At 52.5% G+C, this 26,303-nt stretch overlaps 2 protein-coding genes across 4 annotated transcripts in view; both read right to left on the minus strand.

Annotated features, from left to right (window-relative positions):
• The window catches only part of LOC134165912 (NADH-cytochrome b5 reductase-like), a 131,737-nt gene that overhangs the window by 22,778 nt on the left and 82,656 nt on the right, over window positions 1-26,303 (minus strand). The gene's annotated exons all lie outside the window — the stretch shown is intronic.
• SSBP3 (single stranded DNA binding protein 3) overlaps window positions 1-26,303 on the minus strand; it is a 55,760-nt gene that overhangs the window by 2,372 nt on the left and 27,085 nt on the right. Inside the window, exons 5-17 of one of the 3 annotated variants that reach the window (XM_062623089.1) lie at window positions 17,001-17,090; window positions 9,136-9,216; window positions 8,278-8,337; window positions 6,208-6,274; window positions 6,020-6,096; window positions 2,799-2,863; window positions 2,642-2,690; window positions 2,215-2,250; window positions 1,970-2,024; window positions 1,417-1,487; window positions 788-866; window positions 556-584; window positions 272-373 (exon numbers count right to left, since the gene is read on the minus strand). In XM_062623089.1, coding sequence (XP_062479073.1) covers window positions 272-373; window positions 556-584; window positions 788-866; window positions 1,417-1,487; window positions 1,970-2,024; window positions 2,215-2,250; window positions 2,642-2,690; window positions 2,799-2,863; window positions 6,020-6,096; window positions 6,208-6,274; window positions 8,278-8,337; window positions 9,136-9,216; window positions 17,001-17,090 — 861 coding nt within the window. The remainder of the gene's footprint in view (window positions 1-271; window positions 374-555; window positions 585-787; window positions 867-1,416; window positions 1,488-1,969; window positions 2,025-2,214; window positions 2,251-2,641; window positions 2,691-2,798; window positions 2,864-6,019; window positions 6,097-6,207; window positions 6,275-8,277; window positions 8,338-9,135; window positions 9,217-17,000; window positions 17,091-26,303) is intronic. The other 2 variants (XM_062623091.1, XM_062623092.1) reach the window with 2 other exon arrangements.

A 26,303-nucleotide genomic window follows, 5' to 3' on the forward strand; every position in this document is an offset into this window, starting at 1 on the left:
GGACGTCTGGAAGTCTTGAATCAGGCAGGCCAGCTCAGCTGGCTGCATTGGCACCATCCATCTCCTCTCCATCCTGTGGGATCCTCTTCCCTCCATCTGTACACCCCCATCCCACCAAGGACCCAAAACTGCACCCACCACTGTTATTTCTTCCTCCCCACTTTCTGTCCTGGAGCAGCTCACAGGTCCAAAAGGCACCAACCACCAAGCCCATCCATCCCTGTGCCACCCCAGGGGCCATCCCACCATCCCCAAGGAGGTCCTCACTCACATTGTCATTTTGGAAGGAATGGAGAAAGTTGCCTCCCAGCTCCCCGTCGTCTCTTGGAGTGCCCGGGGGATTGCTAATGCCACTTATGTTGTTTGGAGAATTCTGCAGGAGATGGAGAGGGGAGGCTGTGAGCAGGGTCCTGCGTCCCCCGAAAACACCATGGCGGGAGGATGCAGCCCCACCTGCCCCAACCATGTTCCCTCAAAGCGACCCCATCATTGGGGTCACACCAGCACCCCACTGCTGAGAAAAGGGGGCCCACACACGCTCTGCAGGTCACTTACTTTTGGAAGTCCATCTATGTCTCCTGACCCTGTGCGGCGGGGGACACAAAAGGAGAAGAGCATTACTGAGTGTGCAATGATGGTCCCCATGCCCTCCTGCCCTTCTCCTCCCTGGGTCCCCATCCGATTTCCAGCCAAAGGCTCTGCTTTGAGCACTGGTCTGGACTGGGGTCTGACCCCAGGATGGGAGCAGGCACTGGGATGCTCTGCAGCCCCTCACACGGGTGCTCACCTAACGATCCGTTCATGTGATGGGGCTCCATGCCACCCATGCCGCCCATGGGGCCGTCAGAGCCAGGGCCCATCGGGAACTGCGGAAGAAGAAGGGGACAAACCCCAAAATCAGCCACAAAACCACCCTGCACATCCGCCATGGCCCTGGTGGCTCCAACCCCAGCCCAGCCATCCCTCTGGAATGGGGCGAGAGGAGGGATGCATCCGCCGCTGAGGCTGCGGGGAGGTCATGGGATGTAAATCATGGAGTACCAAGTTGGAAGGGACCTCAAGGATCAACCTTTCTTGGCAAAATCACGGCCCAGCTCCTTCTTAACAAGCAGAATCCGGCCAGACCCATGTCAATGCAAAGGGCTCCCTCCAAGCAATGAGACTAAAACCCTCCTGTATCCCCCACAACACAGCTGCCACCAACCACCTTGGCCGGAGCGGCAGGACCGCGGCTCTCCTAATAGGCATCAGAAATGAACAAAGTCGCCCAAGAGTTAATCGCTTTTGGATGGTTTGTTTTATTCCTGTTTTGTAACAAATGGCTGAAATCAATTAAACTGCTTTCCTCGCAACTGATGAAGTTAATTATGATTTGTTATGGTATCTGATATGTAAATTATTAGAAAGCAGACTTACATTCGATCGACTGCCTGCGGGCGGTACTGGATTAATCATTGTGTAGATGTTGTCACTTGAATTTGTTGAATCTGTGGAACAGTGAAGCCCAGTAAGGCGGGTGATTAATTCATTTCTTAATTAAAACAAACTCGTGCCACTTGAACTCATTCTTTTGTATTTTATCACCTAAAATTCCCTCTAAGTACCACCATTTTCTGCCTAATTTGTATTTAATGAAGATCCACAAAGTTTTTAATCACAGAAATTCAACTGTGGAAAATAATTCAAGTCCTGGTTGGGAAGTGCAGGGAGGTAATTCCCACATGTGGAGCACTCCTCACCTCCCCGAGCCCTGCAGCACCTGAATCCATAGGCGGATAGACGGAATATCCCCAAACGCCATCCTGAAGCCAAGCAGCCCATGCTGCTCTCCCCGCACAAAGGCAATAGCTACATGAGCTGGTTATCACTGGCTGGACATGGGTTGCCCATGCTTGGTGATGCATCCCTAGGGATGAGGGTTTCCCAGCAGGGGAAGGGACTGGAGAAGGGGATTTTGGGGGGTTCATACCTGCAGGACTGGGCATGATGGGTGTCCCTGGAGGACCGCCGCCGCCGGGCGGACCCTGCAGAGAGACAAAGAAGGGATCAGCCACACAAACACCATCAGCATCACACATCTCCCTATGTCTCCAAATGCCCCCCACAGCTGCACCTTGTACCCCCAAAGCCAGCCCCCCAGCAGCCAGCGATTCCCTGAGCCGTAACATCCCTGCACCCCAATGACAGATGGACAGATGGAGCTGGAGGACTCACCACGTATGTACCAGGCGATGAAGAAGAGTATGGGATCTGTAGAGAGAAGAGAGCCAGGTTCAGCCACGGGGTGCACTGGGGGGTCCCAAGGGCTGGACCCCAGTGGGGCACAACCAAAAGCCCCCACCACCCCCTCAAGCCCAGCCAGGAGGGGGGGGTACCAGGGCCCACCAGCCTCAGCTGCACCCCACAGAGGAGCAGGGTTTAGATACAGTTCTGAACAAGAGGTTGAGGAACCCCTCTAATTAGCAGGATTCAGCTAATGAGGAGTGGCCTCATTTATGGGATGCTCCCCAAGCCGGGCTGGACAGAGCCTTGGGTGACATGGTTTAGTGTGAGGTGTCCCTGCCCATGGCAGGGGGTTGGAATTGAGTGATCCTAAAGGTCCTTTCCAGCCCAAACCATTCCATGATTGTGTGATACTCACTGAGTTAGCACTGCTGGGGTTCGGCCATGGTCTCCCGGCTCCCGGCCCCCTGCGATCAGAATGAAACAGGGCAAAAGAGAAGGTAAGTTGTGTTTCTATCCGTACAGTCCTGCAAAACCCGAGCTGGCACCCACACATCCCAAGGGGTTTTCCTTACATGTTAATTCCAGGCATGCCGGGACCTAGGGAGTTGGGTGGAGGTCTCATGCCGCTGCCGTAGTTCTGCAACGATAACCAAGGGTCAGTCTGTCATAAAGGGAAGGGAAACCAGAGAAGACAAAAGAAGGGGGAAAAACCCCGAACAAACACAAACCCAAGAGGGTTTGTTTGCAAAAGTAAGGATATCTATGAGATGATGAGGATGAATGTGGAGGCAATTAGCAATCGTGCCTATAATAAACCCCAGCAATATGGAAGGGAGCCAGGCTTAGCCCCAAAGTGCCCCCTGGTCTCTGAGGCCGCCTTGGTGGGGGGAAAACAGCCTCCTCCCAGCTCCAGGAGCCAGCCCCCAGGAGCCAGCAGCAGCCCTTTGGGCTTGTCTGTTTGTGCAGGAGAAAACAGGGGCAGGAAGAGAACAGAAAGCGTTGCTTGGGAGGTTCCTGCTGCAGCATAAGGATGGGAAAAGGCTGCATGAGCTCCCCTCCGAGATGGAGCATCCCCTGCTCCCAGGCTGGAGCAGGGAAAACCAAGCCAGACTTGTTTTCCCCTTGCTTCCCAGCTCTCTGCTACATCCCCTGCAGCGGGTCTGCAGCCATAGGGAGCAGGTGAGGGCAGACAGCCCCCTTGGGGCTGCTCTCCTGGCTCATTCCACTCCGGCTTCGCCCCCAGCTGGGACCAGGAGCCTCAGATCTGCGTCCCTCATCTCCTAAACCCAGCTCCAGTACAAAGCCAAGCCCAAGGCTTGGAAGGAAGAGGAATCCCCTGAATGCCGCGCTCCATTTGGTCTGCTTTGCTCCCTGTGCCCTCTGGGTGATGCGCAGCCAGATTTAGGTCACGCTGCCTCTCCTCCCCTCCCACCTTCCTCCAGCGAGGAGGGCTGTCTTTTTGGGCTGTATTTCTGCCATTTAGAGCAAAAATCGCTCGGGCAGGAGGAGGGATGAATGGCCGCTTCCTAACTGGAAGCCCCTCGGAGCGCTCCAAGCTGGATTTTAAGAGCGATACTTCAGTGCCATCGATTTCCCCTGGATTTATGGACGCACCCGAGCATGGTGCTCCGCTGAGGGCATCGCCAAGTTTGTTTTGAAGAGGCAGAAAAGGGTTTTCCCTAAACAAATTACCGGCAAGTCCTTAATTGAGTGAAATTCCAGCCATTTACACTGAATAGCAGCATCAACCCCCCCCCCCCCCCCCCCTTATTTTTCCAAGGAAAGGAAAAGCTAAGCGTTTTTAATTGGAGCTGAAAGGCTGGAAAACGAAGCCAGCTGAAAGATGCTCATGGATGGTGGGGAGGGAACGCAGCTGTGCCGAGCGACCTGGATGCCAGGCTCCGGCAAGACACCGCTGAAACCCAGCGAGCTACAAACACCCTTCACAAGAGGCACTGGCAAACCTGATCCTGGCTTCTGCAGAGCTGAAACTGCGACTATTAAAGGGAAAAAGGCAGCGGGGATCAGCTGTGAGGGATGATTCATCCTTGGTGCGTAATGAGTAGCTGTTGTCAGGACGCTGGGATGTCCTGGCTGGATGCTCTGCAGTCCTTTGGAATAATTTAAGGATGTTTACGAAGGTCCTGATGCAAAGCTTAAAGGGGAAAAAAAGCCCTGGGTATGCAAGGCGTGAGGGGCTGATGGGCTTGGTTCAGTACGATGTATATGATATAGGGGCTGGTCTACTCTCCCAAGTAACAAGAGACAGGACAAGAGGAAACAGCTTCAAGCTGTGCCAGGGGAGGTTTACACTGGGTGTTAGGAACAATCCCCTCCCCAAAGGGTTCTCAGGCATTGGAACAGGGTGCCCAGGGCAGTGCTGGAGTCACCGTCCCTGCAAGTGTTCACAAACGGCGTGGATGAGGCCCTCAGTGCCATGGGTTAGTGGTGGCCTTGGCAGCGCCGGGGTAGGGGTTGGACTGGATGGATGAGCTTAAAGGTCTTTTCCAACCCAAGCAGTTCCATGTTATTTCTGGTGGCTGCCTGCACAGGCGCTGGCTCCCGGATGGCTGCGAGGAGGCAACGCCCGTGGGTGCCAGATTGGGAAGCCCAGCGCTTCTCCAGGGAAAAGCTGCCTCCAAACCCCCCCCCCCCCCAGCTCCCTCTCCCCAATGTACGTACACAGGGAACGTCGGAGTCAAAAATAAAGCCCTGAACATTCACAACTCCCGCGGCTGCCGGAGCCGCCGCCATCCCACGCGGCGCTCAGCGCGCGCTCCCCGCTTCCAAGTTTCACTGCAAGTGGGAAAGTGAGCAGCCTCCCCCAGGCAAGCGCCGCCGCTCGCCTTGGCACAGGCCACGCTGACAAATGCCATCTTCCTTTCGGGAGCAAGCCTCCAGGGAAAAGGAGGATCGGAAGCACGGCGCTGGCGCTAACGGAGGGCTCGTCCGTGGAACGATGCTCGCGCAGGTCTGATCCCCTTGCGCCCGGGTGGACCCTACCGACACGGGCGGGCATCCCCGAGCAGCATCCTCATGGTGGTGTTAAAGAGAGATGACACCAGCTCCCCCTTTACACAATATTCGCTTCTCCCAACAGGCTCCGGGGGGGAAAACAAACCAAGACTGCAGCGCACCCGCTCGTCTCCTGACAGACTCCGATCCTCGTGCTGCAAACTCGACGTAGGCGACGATGCAGAGAGGATAAACCTCCAACCAAAATATGGTAATCCGGTTTTGAAGTCTCGTAGAAGGAACAAACAGGAGTGAGTCAACAACGAGCCACTCCGTAAAGTGAATCCATGGGAAAGACGGCATATATTAACCCAGATCTGCTTAATTTCAAGAGTTTACTCCCCTTGCCTGAAATAGAGAGCTCAAGCAGGCAGGCGGAGGGGAAACCTCGCTGGGGAAAGCCTTATTCCCCTGCCGAAGGGATCTTTGCCATTCCTTGTTATTTATTTATTTCTAATGCAAGCCTCCTTTCCCTTTCCTGCTGTTAGGGTCGGAACTATTTCCCAAGCAGGCAGTGTAATGCACTCAAAGGCTGCTCCGGCGCAGCACTAAGTGCCATCCCCTTTGACGGAAGGGCAGGAGGGATGTTGCAATATCCTTAATGAGCTTCGAAGACCTCACTCATGTTAAAAGGAAGGGATTTCCAGATGCAAGACTAATGTAAAATGCATTAACACTAATGGGGGGGACAGGGTGTGTGGGGGGAACTCCCAGCCCTTTGGGCCTCAAGAGGTTGTTTTGATGGAGCCTGTAAGATGCTCTTTGGTGCTGGGCTTACCTGTGGACCGGGACCCATGGGGCCCATCCCTCGCGGAGGATTCATCCTTTGCATGGGGCCGCCCATGTTAGGGTGCCCTGTTGGGAGGAAAGCAGGGATGTTACATGGCACAGCAGCGATTGCTTTGGGTCCCAAATTAACAGGCAATGAGAAAGGTTTAACGTTCAGTCCTCCCCTGCTGGGTTTACCTTGCTGTCGCGTGGGATCCATCGAATTGGGCAGCAATGGCTGTGTACCGGGAACGGCGCCCGGGGGCTGTGAAGGCAAGGGAAGGAAGAGTAAAAAACCACAGTAACTGCTAAAATGCAGCCCACAGACAGAGATTTGGGTTGAGGCTTCAGGCTTTCAGTGGGCTCCTCAGTGAGCAACCTGGGATGCACCACCCCTCCTGCTGCATCATAACCTGCGGTTGCTTGAGCATCAGGCATCCTGCTGCATCCCACATCCTGCTGCATCCCAGTTATATCTTCCTACAGCCTCCGTGTGTTTGCCTCCCCTTTCCTTTCACAAACACCCTCTAAAAACCACGTTAAGTCACCAGTGTTTCCTTCTCTCCCTGCAATCCGTGCAATGTCAGGCTGCTGTATTTTAGGGAAGCAAGGGGAAGTCCAGGTTACATGGAGCAGAGAGATGTCAAAGCTGGCAGGGAACGGAGACCATCAGCACAGCTCCCTGGTATTCACACAGCACCAGGTCCCAACTGCACAGGTTGCAGTGGGGAGATGCTCCGTTTGCAGCAGACCGGCGTTCAGACTCGTCCCCATGCAGGCAGAGGGGAAGGCGGATGCTCCCCCTCCCCAAACCCCCGTTTCTGCTCAGCCAACACGCTATTTAAAGTTCAAAGGCTGCTCTGAACAGATAAAGGGGCAGAAAATCGCAGATACCATCTGCCTGGGGGAAGCAAACTGTAAACACTTTTGCTACAGCGCTGCCTTTCATTTGAGTGCCGACACAGGATGGATCCCACTGCTGGAGCGCAGCGCGGGCACGGGGTGCACGTGGCTGTGCCAAGGCACAGTCTGCCCAATCCCTTGTTTCTCTGCAGCCTGGATGCTGGCAGCAGGAGGAAGATAAACGAGGAGGGGTTGCAGAGATGGGTATTTACACTTGCGCTGTCTGACCTTCCTGCCTGCCTATTTATTCCTCTTATCCCTCTGGATGTGACCATAACCTTGCTGAGCGATGCATAGGTACAAACCTGTGTTTTACACATGGTGTTTGGGGAGAAAGAATTAAATCCTTCTCATTAACTTTACCCATTCCTGGATGCTTGACCAGCCTCCCCAAACCAGTCTCCTGCCTGCCCCAGCTCACTGTGCTCACCTCCAGCAGAGCTTGGGAGGAGCCCAAGACCACAGCAGGATGAGGTCCCACTAAAACTGCCCCATGAGGAGATGCAGTCAATTAATACCTCTCTAAAACAACCACCAGTGCCCTGGTGAGAGGCTCTTGCAGCCCAACCAGGCTTGGGGGTCCCACATCAGCCCCCACTGAGTTTTTCCCAGCTCCATCTCAGCCGTCTCTCCATCATTTAGCAAGCTCCAGTGATTCAAGTCTCAAATCCACATGAAGCTACATCCTATTTCCTGACTATCCCACTCTTTCTGCTAATAAGAGCTATACAAAAACCATGCTGTTGGCCAAAAATCAAGCTCCCAAGGTAACATTTACACAGTCACCTTTGCGCCTCAAAGGAATTACAGGTTTCCTTTCATGGTTCGGCCATTACCCTATGGATCTGCATGGCATCGTTGGGAAGGAGATGGAATCCCTCACCCAAAGGCCACGTGTTCAGGCAGCGAGTGGGGTGGAAGCCTCCGTCCGTAAGGCCAGAAACAAACTGCCCTTGTTTAAGCTGGGATAAGAGGATAAAACCCAACCCCAAAAATTCAGCAGCGACCTGCCCTGCTTGACCCCGCCGCTGATCCCAGCGCTCGCTTGACCCAGCAGCGGGATTATCTCCATCGCTTTAATTTTCCGTGATTGCAGGGAAAATCCAGCCGGGCAGCAAGCATGCTGAGAACACCACAAATCAAAAGCAGCCTATTCCCCACCCTGGATACGCCTGAACCTCAAAACAGCATTAAAATACCATGGTTATGTGATAGCACCAAGAAAACGGGATGCCCAATGGAGCCGGTGCGATGCTTGCCATCCGAACCCAAGGAGCATCTTCAGGATGCCCATCCCTTGTACCCCCCCCCGTGATCCCAAACGAAAGCCATCCCTAGGAAACCCGCCAGCAGGGAGCACAGTACCTGGTTGCCCATCCTGATGGGGGGCCGGGGACCTCCGGCGTAGCGCGGCGACATGAACGGCTGCGGGGACACAAAAGGGAGGTGAGGGCCGAGCTGCGGGGAGGCAGCACGCTCCCCACGCACGCCGGTTAGCCTGTACACGCCGTGTTTGTGTGAGTTTGGTGTTTTCTGGAGACATCCTCCTTAAAAAAGTGATAAGTTTCCAAAGGAAAAAAAAAAAAAAAAAAACAAAACGCTAAAAATGAAAAGAAAAAAGGTGTCCGGAGTCCTCTTACTCTTTTTTTTTAAACAGTTTCTCTGTAGGTTTAGTGTTTGACATCGGCAATACTAGGTGAGGCTGTTCAAATCAGTGCATGGGAAACCCTGCGTGTTAGGTACTGGTCAGGTTTAAATATATAGAGGTATATAAAAAAAAGTGGCAAATAAGCACATACAGACACGCACACACAAAAAAAAACACAACCCAGTGCTAAGTACTGATAAAAAACCAGAGGAAAGATTTAAAGTTACTCTTTTCTTGCTGCTACTAAACAGAAGCTTAAAAACCCACATCAAGTTAAACTTCTCAGGCTACCTTGGGAAGGTAAAACGGCTGATACCCACGATTGACTTCTCAGTCCATTGACCACTGCACATCCAAAAAAAGGGGAAAGAAAAAAAAAAAAGAAAAACCACCACAAAAAAAGAGGGGAAAAAAGCCAACATTGTGCTTCAGAGCTGGGATGCCCGGGGGGGGGGAGGATGCTCCCCAGGGGAAGCGGGTTCCCGCTGCCCAGCATGCTTACAGAAGGGGGGGATGAAAAGGCAAATCGAGCGCACGTCCCAGTTCACAGCCCTACCCATCGCTAGTGTCTTTACCTGACTGTGGGGTCCCATCATGCTGTTAGGATTGTGGGGTGGAGGCTGTGCGTGTGGCGAGGGCTGTGACCCAGGCGGTCCCTGTGAGGTCAGACAGTAGAAGGAGGTTATAGATTAGCACATGAAAGCGCAGAAAAGAGCTAAAAAAAGGATTGACGGGTGGACCTGTTTTGTCAGGGAGTCCGTCCTCCCATTTTTCCTCTTTTTTTTTCAAGTGAGTTTCTATTCATTTGCAGCTGAACAATGAATAATGAGATATGGAAAAAAAAAAAAAGTTAAAAATATATATCCAAAATCAGAACATCTGTCAAAATACAGCAGCCACATCGTAAATAGTCCCGGGAGTTCAACCAAGTCTGCAAGGAGAAACACAACAGGGAAACACTTCGCAAGGGCGTGCAACCAGGAAGAAAAAAAATATACAGGAGAGGACCAAAGAGGTTGGGGAAATACAAAAAAACACCCCAAAACCTAAAAAAGAAAAAAGCATCGTTTTCCTCTCCCATCCCAAAGGTTGGAAACACCTCCGTTTGGGGGGCGGTTTGACAGCGTGGAGGTGCTGGAGAGGATGAGGAGCAAGTCCCAGCTGGCGCCTGGGCAGCGTTTAAGCCGGCACAACCGGGGCTGCATCGCCAGGCTGTAGGGATGCAACATCCTTCCTCGAGGTGGATTCCCTAAGGATTGGAGTAAAATGGCTTGCGAGCAAAGAAAGGATGTCTGGGGGTGGAGGGGGGGGGAAAGGAGAGATTAGTCGGTGCAGGTTTAAGGCTGCAATGCAGCAGCCGCTGACATTTTGGGTTTGAACACCCACTTTTTTGCTTTTTACTTTAAATTCCCCTTAAAAGCACGGAATGCTTGGAAAAGCCACGAGCTCAGCGCAGGAATATCCCGGTGCGTGTTAACATAAAGGTGGGGGGGAAGACTGGTTTTTGAGTCAAAGGAGGTGTAATTGGTAGTGAAAGCAAATGAGCTTTGTCAGTAGGTGATGGGAAGCGACGGCAGGCTCCAGGACCGGCGCCGGAGCAGATGTTCTCTACCTGCCTCGTTACTAATTTCAACAAGTGTTCGCCTTCTAGCTGCTGCCAGCAATGGCATGGTTTGTTACCATGAGCAATTTTCTTAATTAACAGACATTAATTAGCCATTTAGCAATTTTGCAAGCATTTGTTTAGCAGCTTTCCTAAACATGAATACCACTGTGATAATGGTACTGATTAGAGGGTCCCCTAATTAACAGTACAGGGAAGGAAAATTGAAATCACATAAATTAAAAAGGGAGGGGAAGTTAATGAAGGCAGGACATATTTGCACCTGCAAATCTTTTGTACAGCGGAAACTTGAGTGCAATGTAAATAAAGTAAGAGGGTGGGTTTTTTTCCTCTTTTTTTTTTTTCCTCCTCTCTTCTTTATTTGAACTGTTTGGTGGCGAGATGGAGCCAAGCGCATTGAAACCAACAGCCTCCTGCCAGCCTCCCCGCTCCAGCCGCTGCGCCTGGGGGAATGAGGTCCCACCATTTGCTCTCCAGGAGCTGAAGGCAGCCAGTTACTGGCCCTACTGGCCAGGAAGCCTTGGCTGGAAGAGGTCACAGCGCCTCTGGTCAATCCTTCCAATGCCAACACAACCACCTTCTCTATCCACATCCCACCAGAGCGAAGACAAACCTCTGCGGTCCAATTGTAGACTCAAGCTCCTTTAGCAGAAGTCCTCTCCATGCATGAAACTCGACTTATTTCTGCTTCTGAGGTGGCTAACTCTGTGTGAATGCAAACTGAACCAGGGCAGCAGCCACTTCACATCATCAGTCCACAGAGGACAGCACTCCCCAGCGAGGTCTGGCCATCACAAAAGCCCTTCTACACGTTACGGCCGCAGGATTTGGGGTAGGGAATATTGGCAGATGGGAACGTGCGATGAAACCGAGTGCAAGAGAGAAAACAGGACTTGCAGAGGCCAATCAATCCCATCAATGCAAGAGTCAACAGGTCCTCCACAATGCCTGGCTTGCTGTGCTGCAAGGAGGAGGTCACTGTTATCCAGGTACTGCCTGAATAGGCACACAGACCCCATCCTGGAGCTATTAAACCCCTCATTAAACTCCTGACGTCCTCCCTGTTGTACCCCCCCCAGCATGTGAGGGTGTAGGGATAACGGGTATTGATTGCATGGGGGACATAGCCACCTACACGCACCCCAGCTGGGCCTGGAGGTGATGCTTTAGGTCTGCCTCGGGAGCTTCAGAGCAAGCAGTGTTTGGTTATTGCAGAAGAATCATCTATATGAGACAGCAGCGTTTTCACCAGAGAAAAATCCCCCGTGGCAGCTGGATCCAGAGAGCATCAGTTGTTTGTGCTGCTGAATGCATCCTCCACAGTGTGGTCCTGCCCCGCTGCCCCAAGGCTGCTCCCTGGGACGCTCCAGCCTCAGCACCGCAGCATCCTCGCCACTGCATTATCCCATGCGGTACCACTCGCGGCAGTGACTTCTGGATACCGTGACTGCAGACACCCAGCTTGTGCAAACATCTTGGCAGGCAGGGAGGAGCCAAAAGGGGCTTTTTTTCTTCTTCCTTTTAATTCTTTTCTTGCTTTTTCCAACCCAGCAACGAGCAGCAGCATCCGAAACGCTCGCTCCGGGCTGCAGCCACCGCGGCCCCCTCCCGGCTCGGCTGCTCTGCTCCATCAGGAACACAGACCTTCTGGATATTGTTATCTCCATAAATATTTGCAGATGTTTCAGGGCCGGGACCTGCGCTGGGCTGGGAACGCCTGCTGGATCGATTGCTTATTCGCATGGGTTTCCCTCGCTGCAGAAGAGGCGGGAGATGATCCTGATGGATCGCGGTGGTTGAAACAAGTGTTTTACAGAGACGACATGTGGGCTCCAACCAACAGAACCACCCTTTTCCCTTGAAAAACGTGTATTTAGCAGTGATTAACTAGTGCTGTTAGGAGAGGAGGCTGAACGAACGCAGTCCTGCTTCTTCCACATCCCAAATGCTCCAGTATCACATCCCCTCGGAGCCCCATCGGACAGCTAATTCACTCTCATCAAGACCAGCGCTCTCCCCAACAGGAGAAACCCCATCAAGTTCTGTTTTCTTTCCGCCCCCAAACTGCATGCTTGCAGAGGGGTTGTTCTTCACCTTCCTCTTGCTGCCTCAAAAATACCCCCAGTAACCAACCCAAACAGCTAAAACAGTGTTAGAAGGAACTGTTTCTGATGGCTGTCGGTGCTCCAATCTCTTCTCTGCTTCACGTTTTCCTCCCCTCTACACTATAGGCACGTTAAAAGCCCAGCCTGGCCCATCGGATGACCAAAGTTTGCTGCTGCTGCTGCTTTCTACAGGGACTTCCCAGGCGATCGGGTTATTTCCAGCCTGTCTTTCATGAGCTCAACTCCTCAAACTTCTTGTAAAATATTAAAGATGGAAAATGGCACGAGCGATCATAGCTCTGCGTGTGTCAATTTATGTTTCCAGCGTAACTCACCACAAATGGATCATGTTTTATGGGCTACAGACTTTCAGCTAATGGGCAAGTTTTTCTATGTAAGAACATTTCCAAGCACCTCTGGGGGTGGCAGAACAACGCAGGATGGTACGAGAAGGCAAAGCATTGCTGCCACGAGATACCGACAGTTTACAGTTAGCAACAGGAAGGCATCTTGGGCTTTAAAATACCTGCCCCTGCCTTCTGGCTTTGACATTAGGTAATACTAAATGAAATTAGATGGGTATTAATTACAGATGTGTCTGGGTTTGCCAGATGGGAGCTTTAATTCTACCGAAGGAGAGGGAGGTTTTGCAAGTTGTCAACAAAAATATAAGGCATCTCTGAAGGAGCCTCTAGGAGAGATGCTCGTGGTGTCTTCAAAGAGGAAGACCATGGTCGCCTTCCAGTGCTGGGACACAGCTGCACCTTCCCCAGAGAGGGCAAGGCAAGGCAAGGCAAGGCAAGGCAAGGCAAGGCAAGGCAGGACAAAGCAAGGCAAGGCAAGCAGGGCAAGGCAAGGCAAGGCAAGCAAGGCAAGGCAGGCCAAGCTCCCCCGCAGACAGCGAAAGGCAACCGTGGGCAGGAGCTCTGCCTCGCCTGCAGCTGGGGCTCCCAACTGCAGAAGCCTGGTTTTAAGGAATATGTTTAACACAAGCTCTTCAGGAAACAAACCCGTGTCAGCCGGAGCCAAGAACAGTCACCTCCATCTGGCTGGAGCACCCGAGAGAAAGTTGACTGCAAATCCCACCATATGCTCCAGACGCTCGGTACAAAAGCCTCGGGCATCCTCCTAAACTTCCAGAAAAAAAGAACTTTCTCCAATGCTTGCTTTTCCTTTCCTCCAGCTCCTCAGCCACCTTCCTCCAAACCCTGCCTGCTGCATGGCTGATACCAGGTTCTGCCCTGGGATTTTGGGAAGGGCAGCCCCGTCTTGTGGCTCAGCTGAAAACTGGTTGATCACACTCGGTGGTCACCTACGTTTGACGTATCCCAAATGTGGGATGGGGAATCCCACCGAGACATCAGGACAGCTGAGCAGGGGGAAAATGGTGGCATCTAAAGATGGAACAGGACAACATGGACCCCTTCCTATCGCTCCTGGCTTTACCATCCTCACCCCTATGGGCGACCTTACCCAAAGGGATGTGCTGCGGGATGCAGGGAGGAGAGGCGGAAAGGGCAGGGGACGTCGGGGGGCTCTGGAGCCCCCCATCCTCCCTGGCTCCCGAGGTCTCTCTGCATTAGGGGGCAGTGTGGGAACACGGAGCAGGCGGTGCTTTGTTTTGGTGCATCTCTCCGAGCTGCTGATGCATAGCTAACGCAGCGCCGACATTGATTTATGGTCAACTTTCCATTTCATCAGCGCGCGGGGTACAGGGCAGCACAGGGAGTTTGCACTGGGGAAAGGAGGCACAGCCAGGGCTGGGGGCTGCTGGCTGCCCCCCTGCCATGTATTTAGTGTTAAGGAGGTGCAGTATAAATTGTTTTCTGTTTCCAATTTTCCTCCCTACATTTCCCCGGCACCCTCCTTTTGAGGGAGCTGCACCCCGGCATCCATCCAGCTTTCACAACAAAAGCAGGAACGCCTCCGATGACCTTTCAGAGGATGAGCAGAGGGTTTGTTTGCTCATCTCGATGGGACAAAGAGAGAGATTTCAATGCAAGCATCTACCCACACCGGACATCAAGCCAGCTGCCTTTTGTCCGGAGCACAGCCCGATGCTGTGCTGCTGCCTGGCACCACGCAATGCCCCCGCAACCCCCGGGTGCCCACGGCTTCTCTGTTCCTACCATTCTGGGGAGGCTTTGGGGCACTGCTGGCTGCATTTCCCTTGGCCCCCAGCCTGAAGGTCGCTGCTGAGCCCCAGCATAGCAAAGGGACTCTCTCCCTGCAAGACAACGGCTGCAGATGGGCACCGCAGCCTGGACTCCTCCTCTCCTTGCCCTTTCCCGATGTGTTACTTCCCCAAGCTCACTCCCATGGGCTTTTAGGCCACCAGCTCCCAGTAATGGTCCATATCAATTTTCCCTTTGCTAAACAGCAGCGTTGTGTGGTACTGGGGGGTTTCATGCACCTCCAGGCTGGCAGAGCAGGGCTCCTGCAATCTCAGCTTCGCTCATGACTCTCCTCCTCAGCTCCCATATGAAGCCCCACCATGCCAGGACAGTGACAGGCCCTCTAAACCCTCCCAAAACCAGTCTGCCCATGCTTGCTCCCCCCAGAGATATCCCTTGCAAGTCTCTGGTGCTTGCAGTACAGTGTGGAAGAACAAGAAGCTGAAATCCCCTGAGCCTTCTCTATCCTCCGGTCTCCTAGCACCAGCTGAGGTGGTACCACCAGGAACCTCACTCCCCCCCAGTGCTGGCACACCAAGGGCTGGGCAGAAATCCTCTGCATCCCCTGTGACCTTTTTGGTTTTGCCCTCTTATGTTCAGCACTTTAGCTTCCTACAGAGACAGGAAATCACCCCCAGGCTGTGACTAGCTCCCTGCTGAGCCTCCAGCCCACCTCTGCAAGAGCTGGTGTCCAGCATCTCCTAAAGCTGGAAGGAGCTCCAGCACCTGCAACAAATCAGGCAGGCTTTCATGGAGGCCATGTTCAGACTGTGTTAAGAGGTGGGATTTTTCTTCTCCCCTCCATCTCCAGAGCTGGGAGGAGAAACCAGATGTTGGAGGGCTTTCAGGAAAGGCAGGCTCTTGAGATGTCACATGCAAGCCATATGTATCAGCACCCATTCTCTCTTCCCTCCCGCAGCTCCAGGGATGGGCAGCATCCCCACACAAGGCACCTGCACTGGTGCCACTGGGTTTTCAGGTCACAGAACCATAGAACAGTTAGGGTTGGAAAAGGACCTTAAGATCTACTTCCAACCCCTTAAGAAAGCAGGGCTGCTTCTGAACCTCCCTTCCCCAGAGGCTCCTGGTCCAGCTCCACAAGATGCAGGGAGCTAGAATCATCTGTTTGCTCCTGAATAGGACCCTCAGTGCAACTCCACTATGTGAGGGCAGACAGCAAAGCACAGGGGACAGCTTGGAGGCTGTCAACGTGAAGAGTCAAGACAGGAGCATGCACAGCACGCCTGGGGAGATGCGACTCCTCTTCCTCACCTTCCCCTTCGGGGGAAAGCCAACCCCTACTCTTGGAAGCCTTGCCCTAACTTGGTGCCAGTCCTGCAGCCCTCGCAGCTCCGTGTGAAGCAGGAGCCCCAGAGGACAGTCAGCTCCACCACGGGGTGAGATCAGGGCTCCTGGAGACACATTTGTTGGAAGCAGCAGCTTGGCACTCGAACTGCTGGCAGCGGCTGTGACCTGCGAGATAGCATCTCTGCTGCTGGCTTCACCCCGCGCTGCTACAAGCTTCGCCTGTTTTAGGGCTCCCGATCGATATCGGATATTCTTACTTTGTCAGAAGCATGCTCAGGAAATGGGATCTCACTAAAAGAAACCCCAGGCCCTCCTTCCCCCTTCCCATACACACGCAAGCGGCCGTATTGGGCTCAGATATCGCCACAATAAATCACAAGCGCCTTATCGAGCCCGCCTGCCTACTGCCGGAGCAGTTCTCCCATGCACAAATCACAAGCCCAGATAAAAACCAACCCCATCATCTTGCCAAAAGAAATACTCCTCCCAACCCTCGTCCCATTCGTTACACGGACAAGAGTTTCTTCCTCAAGAAGGATGATTTTAATGCACCAAGAACTGAAGCCACTGCAATGAGATTGCAGAGCAACCCACAAAAAACTCCATAGTTCACATGTGGAAACTCCTTTCCTATGGCCTTATTGAGATCCTTTCCATCAGCATCACTCCAAACATATGTTACCCCCTCCTCGGTCAGAGCTGGGCGCAGGAGAAGGAAGGAGTGAGGGGATTTGGGGGACTTTGCTAGGTATTTGCTTACAAGGTGCCTCCACGGCATGCGGGAATTTGGCTGGAGCCTGCAGCCACAGCCAGGGTTTGTTAATGCTTCCAGTGATTGCATTTGGAAAGAATCAAGCGGTTAACCAGAGGAGGGGGAAGAAGTTTCAGGGATCAAAATCCAGAATGTTTTCAATTATGCACGTCTGTTAGGACCGGAGAACAAACACAACCCCAACCCAAACACAAACCAAGCAGCTCTGGAAAAAAAACACTGGTTGTAAATACACAGTAACCTCTTCGAGCGCGGAAGAGATTTGCTTTAAGGCCACAAAGAGTAGAAAGCAAACGTGGAAGGGCAGCGGAACACGAGTTATTCCCACACAGGTCAGCATGCTGCTTCCCTAGCATCCCCTTGGGGTAAAAACACAGGCACAACAGCGCTGACACCCAGAGCGTAAGCAAACACGTGCGTGGTGTGGAGGGGAGCATCGGGAGGAGCGGGAGCCTACCTGGAAGAAGCCGGGCGGGATGGGGCCCCCGGGCATCCCGTCGTTCGGGGGAATGTTTCCAAGCACGGGACTCGGGGCGGCTGCTGCGCTCTGCAGGAACAAAACCAGGACAAACACAGTGGGATGAGTTAGGAGTTAAGGGGAAGAACGCATCTAAAAGGCTGTCTCTACTGCCACATCACGATGAGTCACTTTGCTTCCTACCTCCAGAGCCCCAAGCATCGCTGCCCATGCCCTGAGCATCTTTCCTCCATGGGGAAGCAAGCAGAGGGGCACCGGCCTCTGCGAGTCACCCACGGAGGAGATGGCTGCACAAAACCTGGCGATAATTCCAGGGTTTATTTATTCCTTTACCCAGGCATCTAGCTTCATTAATCCACCAAGGAGCCTCATCCTCCATGTCAAGCTGTTTGCAAGCTTTTCGAGTACTTCTCTTACCCGCACAGGCTTGCTGGTTCTGTCCTCTGAAAAAGATGCTTCCCTGACCTCACCAGCACGCCGAGGTTTTATTATGGGTTTCCAAATTCACTGCACCACATCTGTGGGGTCACACTCCCCTCCTGCCTCCCCAGCATGAGCGACCTGAGAGGCTCCAGCTCTGAAAAGGAGGGAGGGGGTAGGACACGAGGTACCAGGACACCCTGCTCAGCATCTCTATTTGTTTGCACTTCCTCGCTGTGCTGTGGAGCTGGAGGCACTGGGAAAGCACCAGAATGATGAGAAGCTCCTACTCAGAAGGAGAATGTAAGAAAAAGATCTTTCCTTAAAGACCTCTGCTTGCAACACATCCCTGTTGGAGTTCAGAGCAGTACCTGTGCCGCTGAAGCGCTCTGGTTTAACCATCACCATTACCCAGGGCAGTTACAAGGGAGGCTCGGTGCTATTAGCTGGGTTTGGATCACTGAGCTACACCCTCCATGACTTTTACGATGGACTTATCCACCTAAAACCACATGGCAGGGCCAAGGGAAAGCATCCACCATAAAAGAAATTGGGAGAAGAATTTTCCACTGAGCAAATCCCATCAACAGACGGGGTTCACATGAGCCTGCTCACACTTGGTCCTACCCCAAAGCTTGGAGCATCCTATCCCCACCAAACCCTGCGTCCTGACAGCAGCTGAGCCAGCCCCAGCCCCTCACCACATCCGATGCAGTGACAACCACAAGACTTGGGCAGCCCGGATAATTAAGGATTGTTATTAAGGACTAAGGCTTGCCAAGGTGGGACCCCACGTTTGGTTGGCAATCTCACTATTCCAGAACAGAAAGCCTTGCAGAGGGCAAGCATCAGGCCTTGTGTGTTCCCAGGGGCCACCCCTTGTCCCCCCTCCATCATGCTCTCCAGCAGCAGCCGGCATGCAGGATGTGGGATGAAGGCCAGGACCACGCCGGATGAGCTGTCCCTTCTCCCACCCCACCACGTCAGAGCTGCAAGTGCCAGAGATGACAGCACAGGCTGGCTCCCCAAAAAGAGAGCCTCTCTGTGAAATAACCGGGGTCCCCCTGCACCTACAGGGTCCTGAGCGCCCCCCAGCACAGCCCACACCACACTCCCCCCATGTTCCTGAAGCAGGCATCCCAAGCAGCCTTCCCCACATCCACAGCAAAGGCCAGATCTGAGTGTTTTTACAGTTAATAAAGAAAAGTCCTGGCAGGAAAAATAAGCCTGCCCATTCCAGGCTCTTTTTATACATCAGACGGCAGCAAAAATAGACGGGAGAGGGAGTGAACCCAGTTCTCCTCCTCCCTCCATCCCCCCAAGTGGGTCAGCTATAAAAGTAAAACCAAATCTTAATCCAAGGCCATGAACATATTGCAGTTTCTCTGCAAAGCAGATGACGGTTCTTAATGCAAAAATATATAAGACCGAGCCCCAAACTGCTGTGAGCCCATTTGGAATTTCCTTTATTAAACCCTCTATCACGCAAAACGCTCCTCTCCCAAGGCGGCGAGCGCTGCAATAAAGCTGCCAAGGTGATATTTTATGGTTTCAAGAGATTTCCAGCACACCATAATCCTTTGCTGGGGGAATCTCCCAAGGCAAAATGGATCCCCAAGTGGGGAGGAGCGAAGACGGACGTGGATTTGGGGGAGCCAAGGGGAAAACGCGCTGCCCTCCGCCTCACGGAGCGGAGGGAAGGAGGGCAAAGAACGCCTTGAAGGCAATGCCCGTTCTCCCACAAAACCGGAGTGCTTTTCCGTGTTGAACACCCCGAAACCTCACCTATGCCTTCACGGTGCCAATGGGGATCCGAAGTTCCTCGCACATGTGGCGCTTGGCAGAACTCGGTGATTAAAAGCCCACAAGCGCCCCGAGCACGCTGCAGGATGGGAGCCAGATTGGTCAGCCCTTGATGAATGATTTACGAGGCTGAGAAGTGACATTTTACTTCTCTTTCATTCCCCTTCCCAGCCCCGCCGCTAAGGTAAACACCCGAGGCACCTTTAGCCCTGCCGAAGCCGCAAATCCCTTGGGATGTGCCAGAAAAGAAAGGAAAAGGGGGAAAAAAGGCAGTGGGAATACATTTCCCCATCCCCAAGGGTAAGCGCTCTAACCCCAGGGGCTTTCCAGCTCTCATTTCCAAAAACAAGGACTTTTTTGCCTTCCCATCTGCCACCACTTGGCTTATTTCGACCTTTCTGGCTCAGAAACTCTTCTTAGGGACTTTGGAGATTTCAGCTGGAATTTGACTGCCAAGCCCCTACCCAAACACCCCCAAGCTCCCCTGCACAAGCAGAGGTGGAGATGCCACGGAAGCCGGCAGGAGATGGGGAGCACAGGCACAGTGTAGGAGCGTGAAGCCCAACTGTGCTCCGTGTCCATGCTGGTGCATCCAGCAAGCACATCCAGCCACGCCGAGGTCCCCATTGGCACATAAACTGGATTTCCTTCCAAATTTTCCGCATTTCCTTCCACCAAAGCACGCTGGAGACCACTGCCAGAGATGAGCAAGGATAGCTCTGGCACAGCCAGCATGCCGGCTCGCTTGCCTTCTATTAGATGGCAGATTTGCTCCACGCTGGAAATAAATATCTATGTGTTCCTGGAGCGCACACCTACAGCTATATGCACACACATACATGTATATGTATTTATTGTTCCCTACATACGTTGGCTTTTCCCCCCTGTTTTGGTGGAAGCCAGCGGAGCGGTGACAATCTGGATCCTCGCGTTTCACTTCCAAACCAAAGCTCTCAGTTAACACACCGGCTCGGTACGCCAGCAGATGCCGTCTAAGCCTTTAAATCGCGCACTAATTGCACTAATTGAGCTAACAGTCTCTGTTTCGTCTCCCTACCCTGAGTCAACCAGCATCTTCTGGTACTGCTGTAGAGATCCAAGCTGTTGACTGTAGTGTTATTTTGTCAGCCATTAAACGATTCATCAGAGTCATTAATTGATTTATTACCGCTGCCTGCACGTATAGCTTTGCAAATAAAGAAGGATGGAGGTCAGGAGGCAATGGAAAGCGGACAAAACAGCACAGCCAGGAGCTGAGCACTTGAATTACCAGTAGCAGATTTGCTCACGCAGGACCTCTGGCACCAGGTTATGGGGGGGGGAAACAGGGACAAAATAAAAAGGAAATATGTGCTGTTTGGCTGCACTGCAAAACCAGTTAGTTTTTTCAGCTAAGATCTATTTAGGATGTAAAAGGGCTATTAAAACCATCTTGTTTCCTTAACCTAATCCTTAGGAAGAGAGCGGGTTATTCCCCTGTATTAATTGTGTTTAAGAGTGGCAGGGAAGCGGCACTGGTGCAGCTGCACTGAGCAGCTCCCCGGTCCCTGGAGCATTCTGAGTGCTCCAACAGCATCGCGGCGTGACCCAGATGTGCTTTCCCAAGGCTGGCTGTGCCGGAGCACCCCTCGGCTCATCCCACAGCCCCGGGCCGGAGCTGCTGTTTATTTACTGCAGGATTTAGGTCTCTGTGAGGGTTTGCTCATAGCAGGGTGCGGCGAGCAGCTTCCTGCCCCCCGCCCTGCGGCACGCTCGACCCGAGAGGAGCTGTGAGGCACCACGGAGGTGCAGAGGGTTTCGGGGGCTGAACGGAAAAGCCGCAGCAGGCAGCGCAGAGACGATGGGCTGAAGTCATCACCAGGCGGTGTGTCACTGCCCCCAGCACCAGGGTAGCCCTGGTAATGAAAGGCAGCAGGCAAGAAGGGAAGGTTTGGGGAGCTTTTTGGATGAGCTGTTTGCACGGCAGGATTCTTCCTTCTCATCCAGGGAGCGTAGCGATAGGACAAAGGGTAACGGGTTTAAACGTAAACAGGGGAAGTTTAGACTGGATTTAAGGAAGAAGTTCTTTACTGTAAGGGTGGTGAGGCACTGGAATGGGTTGCCCAGAGAAGCGGTGAAAGCTCCAGCCTTGGCAGTGCTCAAGGCCAGGCTGGACAGAGACTTGTGTGATATGGTTTAGTGTGAGGGGTCCCTGCCCATGCAGGGGGATCGGAACTGGATGATCTTAAGGTCCTTTCCAACCCCAACCATTCCGTGATCCCCACTGCTGGACGTGCCTGAGCCACCTCCAACAGCATCTCAAAAGTGGGCTAAGGTGCTGCACCCCATCCTGCAAGGCTCCCAGTGTCACAGCAAGACAACATCCTGCGTGGTGGCCCAAGCCAGCCTGCCACCCACCCCAACGCACCACGCTTCACCAACACAAGGGACGGTTTCTATTGACTGTGAAAAACAGGATCCCATCAGTGGTATTTGCTGTTGTTAAGCACAAGCTGGTGCCCCCCACTGCACGCTGCGGGCAAGCAGCTTTGGGTGGCACAAGCAGTGGTGCAGCTCACCTCAGCATCACCACTTTGTCTTAATAAAGCTCACCTCCAAACAGCGGTGCAAGGCACCAGCAGGCAGCAGAGAGGATGCTCCCTTCATGACCCAGCCTCCATCAACCCAGCAGCGAGGTGGGGAGAGCAGAAATATCTTCACAGCACAGACCTAAAACCAAACTAAGGAGGGCTGGGTATTCGATTTGCTGGCTCACACCTCGCAGCCACAACAGGAGCAGCACAAGGCACTCGAGGGCAGCTGCCTCCGGGATGCTCAGGACACATAGGTGATCTGGTCTCTATCTGCCTTCCTTTGATTTCATTTCTTGTGCCTAGAGCACAAGCTTTGGAGCCTAAGGAAGAAATCAGCGTGCGGGGTCAGGACTTAAGCAGGCTGCGTAAACAGGTAGTGCGGAATTTAATTGGACTCTGGTTAAGCCTTTTCATCTCGTTAAAGCTGCCTTCATCTTATAGAGCCAGGTTTTCAATTTAATAACAGAACCCTCCCACACCTCGCCGTAACCCGATTAATGCTGGGGAGGACGGCACGCCAACCGCTTCCTCTGGACCAAGCCCTCAGATGCTCTCCTGCATCAGTCCCCGGGTCGGTGACAGCATCTGTGTTGCATCAATGTGCATGATAAGAAGTAAAACACCAGCCCGCTGCAGCTGATGAGGGTGATTTCCAGCCCACGTGCCAGCGTCGGGCACTCACTTCAGAACCACGGTGCTTGCAGAGCCTCTCAGGGTGTTTTTTGGGGCACATGGGAGACCATCCCGTGGTGAGCCACTCGGCTGGATGCTCCAGGAGACAAACCAGTTTTGGTGTATTTTAGGGTGGTGAAAGGAGACCGGGCCGAAGCTTTGCTTATTGGCAAGAGGAAGATATAAATAAGAAAACAGATTATTGTAGCAGTATCACCACAGCACCCAAACACCATCACCGTGCTCCCCTGGGACACCAAGCTGTGCGTACAAGTTCAGCTTAATTATACTTCTATGCCAGCACAAGCTGCTTGTGCTCCTTTTAAACACATCACCTGCAAGCCGCCCAGCACACAAAGCACCAGCGTACATCCCAGCCATGAACAGTCACGCTTCTTCCCCCCTCCTTTAAAAAGAAAGAAACAAGCCCCAGCCCTGCATCTTCCCTGAGCTCAAAACCAGAAAGGCACAACAGTTGAATGGCGTTTCAAGCTAATACAGGGCTTTTTTCCCCTCCTTGTAAAGGATAATCTGAGACAGCAGCTCCGTCCTCCACGGAACAATAGGATTTTAATCTCTTAAGTCGGCGTCCCCCTTATCCCCGGGAAGGAAACCCCCTTCAGTCATTTACAAGTTTGTAAATAAGGCTCTTGGTAGCATCTCGCGGACATCTGCTCCGCCAGCCCGCCAGCGTTCCTGCTAACATTTACAAACATCCTTCCACAAACACCCAGCGCTCTGCTGAGCTGGCGTTCTCTAAATATATCCCAAGGAAATAACTTGGCAGAGCTGCAAACATTTCGCAGCAACCGAATTAAAGGGGGGGGGGGAGAAAAAAGTGGGGGGGGGGGGAATAAAGCATGGGAGGTGTAAGCCAGACTAAATGCAATTAGGTTCGGTTTTGCACACGCGTGTGGATGGAGAGGGTTTACAAAGGGAAACTTCTGGGAAGTCAAGCCAGGCTTGGTGGTAGTGCTTCCCCTCACTTAGGAAGGGCTTTGCAGAGGAGCTCCAGTGCTTTGGGTACACAGATACACCCCATCGCTGGTATTTAGGGATGCTTTGTGACGGGCATCCGTGAGTTCCCCCCAATCCCCAGCTTGGAGTGATGGTGAAGCCAAAGGTCCTGGCTCTCCCAGTGCTGGCACGTTCCCCAGCACAAGACCCATGTGCAGCCTACACCTTGAGACCAGGGCACAAACCCTCCTTGCTTCCTATCAGCTCAAATGGATCTCGGGCAATTAGCAGCCAGGAGAATGCTGTAAATACACAGGTATTAATTACTATCAAGTCTCCTCTAATAATCCTGCAACAGACAGGCCAGGCTCTTTTCCAGCAATCAATACCACCCATTTCAGGGCTCACCTGCCAAAAAAGTTATATAAAATAATTAGATAAAATTTTCATTAGATAATGCAATTGCTTAGGACTATTAATCTACTGCTCATCTACCAGTGCAGGATGCTCTGCCCTACCAAGGGCCGCCGCTGCAGTGCACCTCCTCACACCAACAACCTGCGTTTTCTCCTGCCCTGCACACTCGGTGCTTCCCTCTGGATTTGCTCCTGATGTATCCACAAAATCAGCTTACAAACGGAATTCAGAGGTTGTAAAACTATTATCATTTCCTAAACCAAAAGGGAAATAGCCCCAGTAAGCAAAGCTGCCAGGAGAGGTAATTTGTTGGAGTTTTCTCCTACGAAAGTTGTGATAGTTAAAGCAGATGGGAATTTACTCTCCATGATAGCCCTCGCTTCGTGCTGCTGCTGCTGAGGTATAATTAAGTGGGGCTGCATGGTGGGATGCTCGTCAGCACGTGCACTGGCTCACCCTCCATCCTCGCCTTACCCTTCACAGCTGAAATCAAATCCTCTCCTTTAGCGGCCTGTGAAAAGATGAGATTAAGGAAAAACACCGCTTCCCTCTTAAAAAACTAAAGGAATAATTTGGTGATGAGGAGCAAGGCAGCCGTGTTTCTGCTTCCCAGTGCCTGTGCACACCACCGCTCCCCTGCCTTCTGCCTCCTTCCAGGTTGAAACTGTCAAGCGAATTTTGGAAGGGGTTAGAATTAAAACTAGATTTAAACGGGTAATCGAATTTAAGAGAAAAAAGTATATAATCCACAGCTTTGGACAAACGCTGGGCTGCTGCACCATGTGTATTTGGAAAGCCATAGTTTTAATGTGTCCAAAGGATTTACTAACAACTAACGGGGATACTGCCCATCCCATCCACTAGTCAGCACACCTCGAAACACCCCAAAGACATCCAGTGCCCAGCAGTGATTTCCACACTGAAGATGGGCACACACTGGAAATATTAGGGGGTTCCATTTATTTTTGCCACCTCACGTTTCAGCTCCCTCATCTCATCGGTTGCTGCTTGATATCAAAAAGAATACAAAATAAACTGTGAGTGATAAGAGCTGGATGCCCAGAACCCTCATCCAGACCCAGGGAAAGGGGTGAGATTCCAACCCCTCCCAGTGCTTGCCTTTGCAGTACAGCGGGAAACACTGTGACCTCCCTGGAAAAACATCCATTTCCATTGTTTGGGCAGCGGGATGCTGTGGGATGGAGCACAGACACCCGGCACTTCCCACCCCTGGTCCAGCCAGAGAAGACCAGGACCCGGCTCTGCCCATGGGGAAAACATCCCGGTTTTCTCCATCCTCTCCCGCCGCAGGGAAAAGAGAGGAGGGAATTAATGCAAATACTGCCATTCTTGTCATGCACTTGAATGCCAAAATATCCCATTTGCTTAAGCCTATTTTACTGCTAGCAGCTGCCCCCGTATTATTCCCCGACACCAAAGGCAAAGGGCAAAAGAAGTTGGGCCGGAGCAGGTGAACGCCATCTGCCTGTCCCTGACAAGATGCTGATGGCCACCATCTTCGTGTAATAACACAAAGCCCGTCTGAAGCACTGCTGTAACCTTCTGCAGGCGTTCAGACGGGTTTTGAAGAGCCAGCCGAGCATCCGTCCCCGCTCGCAGCGGCCCCTGATGAATTTGCCTGCTGATCTGTGAAGTTTTCCCACACCGAGCCTTTAAAAACCAAATAAATAATCAAATCCCCGTCTCTAACAAAGCAGTGGGTTAACAACCGCAACAAAAAATCACTGTTTTTAACCAAGTGGCTGTGCTGATGTTTGAAGGTGCTTCGTAGCGTCTTCCCCGCACAGTATCTTCTATGAAATATGCCAGTGGAGGGATGGAAATGCCTTAAACTGAGGTGGAGGTGGCAGCTGACTTCAACAAGGGCTGTGACTTGCTGCGTGGGTACAAAGTCCAGCACCTCGTGCAAACCCTGCTGAGGCAGATGGGGAAGAAGCCAGTGGACTTTGCTCAGGAGCAGCAGGCACCGCTGTGGCCAGACCCAGGCCACGCTATCAGAGCCCTAAATTAACCTGGATGGATGGAACTGTTATTTTAAGGACTGCTGTATTCAGTAGCAATGATGGCTTTTGTCCTCCCCATCCACCAAACAGCACCCATCCTATAGGACACATCCTATACCACCCAGCCTACAGCCCCCACCATCCTGGGAGCATTGCCATGATAAGCCCACCAGGTTTCTGTACCCTTGATGCTTCCCAGGAAGCAAATATGGGCTTGGAAGTCCTTTGTGAGGCTGCGGTTGTGCTCCAAGAGCTAACCCAGACTTTTATGAGCCTTTGCTGGGACAGCAACACCGGTGTGCCATGAGGAAAGCCTTTGGCAAACCCCATTCCCAAGCAAGATGGGTTTTGCAACACAGTGATGCCTCAGTGGTATGCATGGAGAAAAGCCATCGCGCCTCAGCATCATTCCTACA

Source organism: Pezoporus occidentalis, unplaced genomic scaffold, assembly GCF_034315485.1.
Source record: "Pezoporus occidentalis ecotype Australia unplaced genomic scaffold, CSIRO_AGI_Poc_V1 ctg25, whole genome shotgun sequence".
Classification (NCBI taxonomy): Eukaryota; Metazoa; Chordata; class Aves; order Psittaciformes; family Psittacidae; genus Pezoporus; species Pezoporus occidentalis.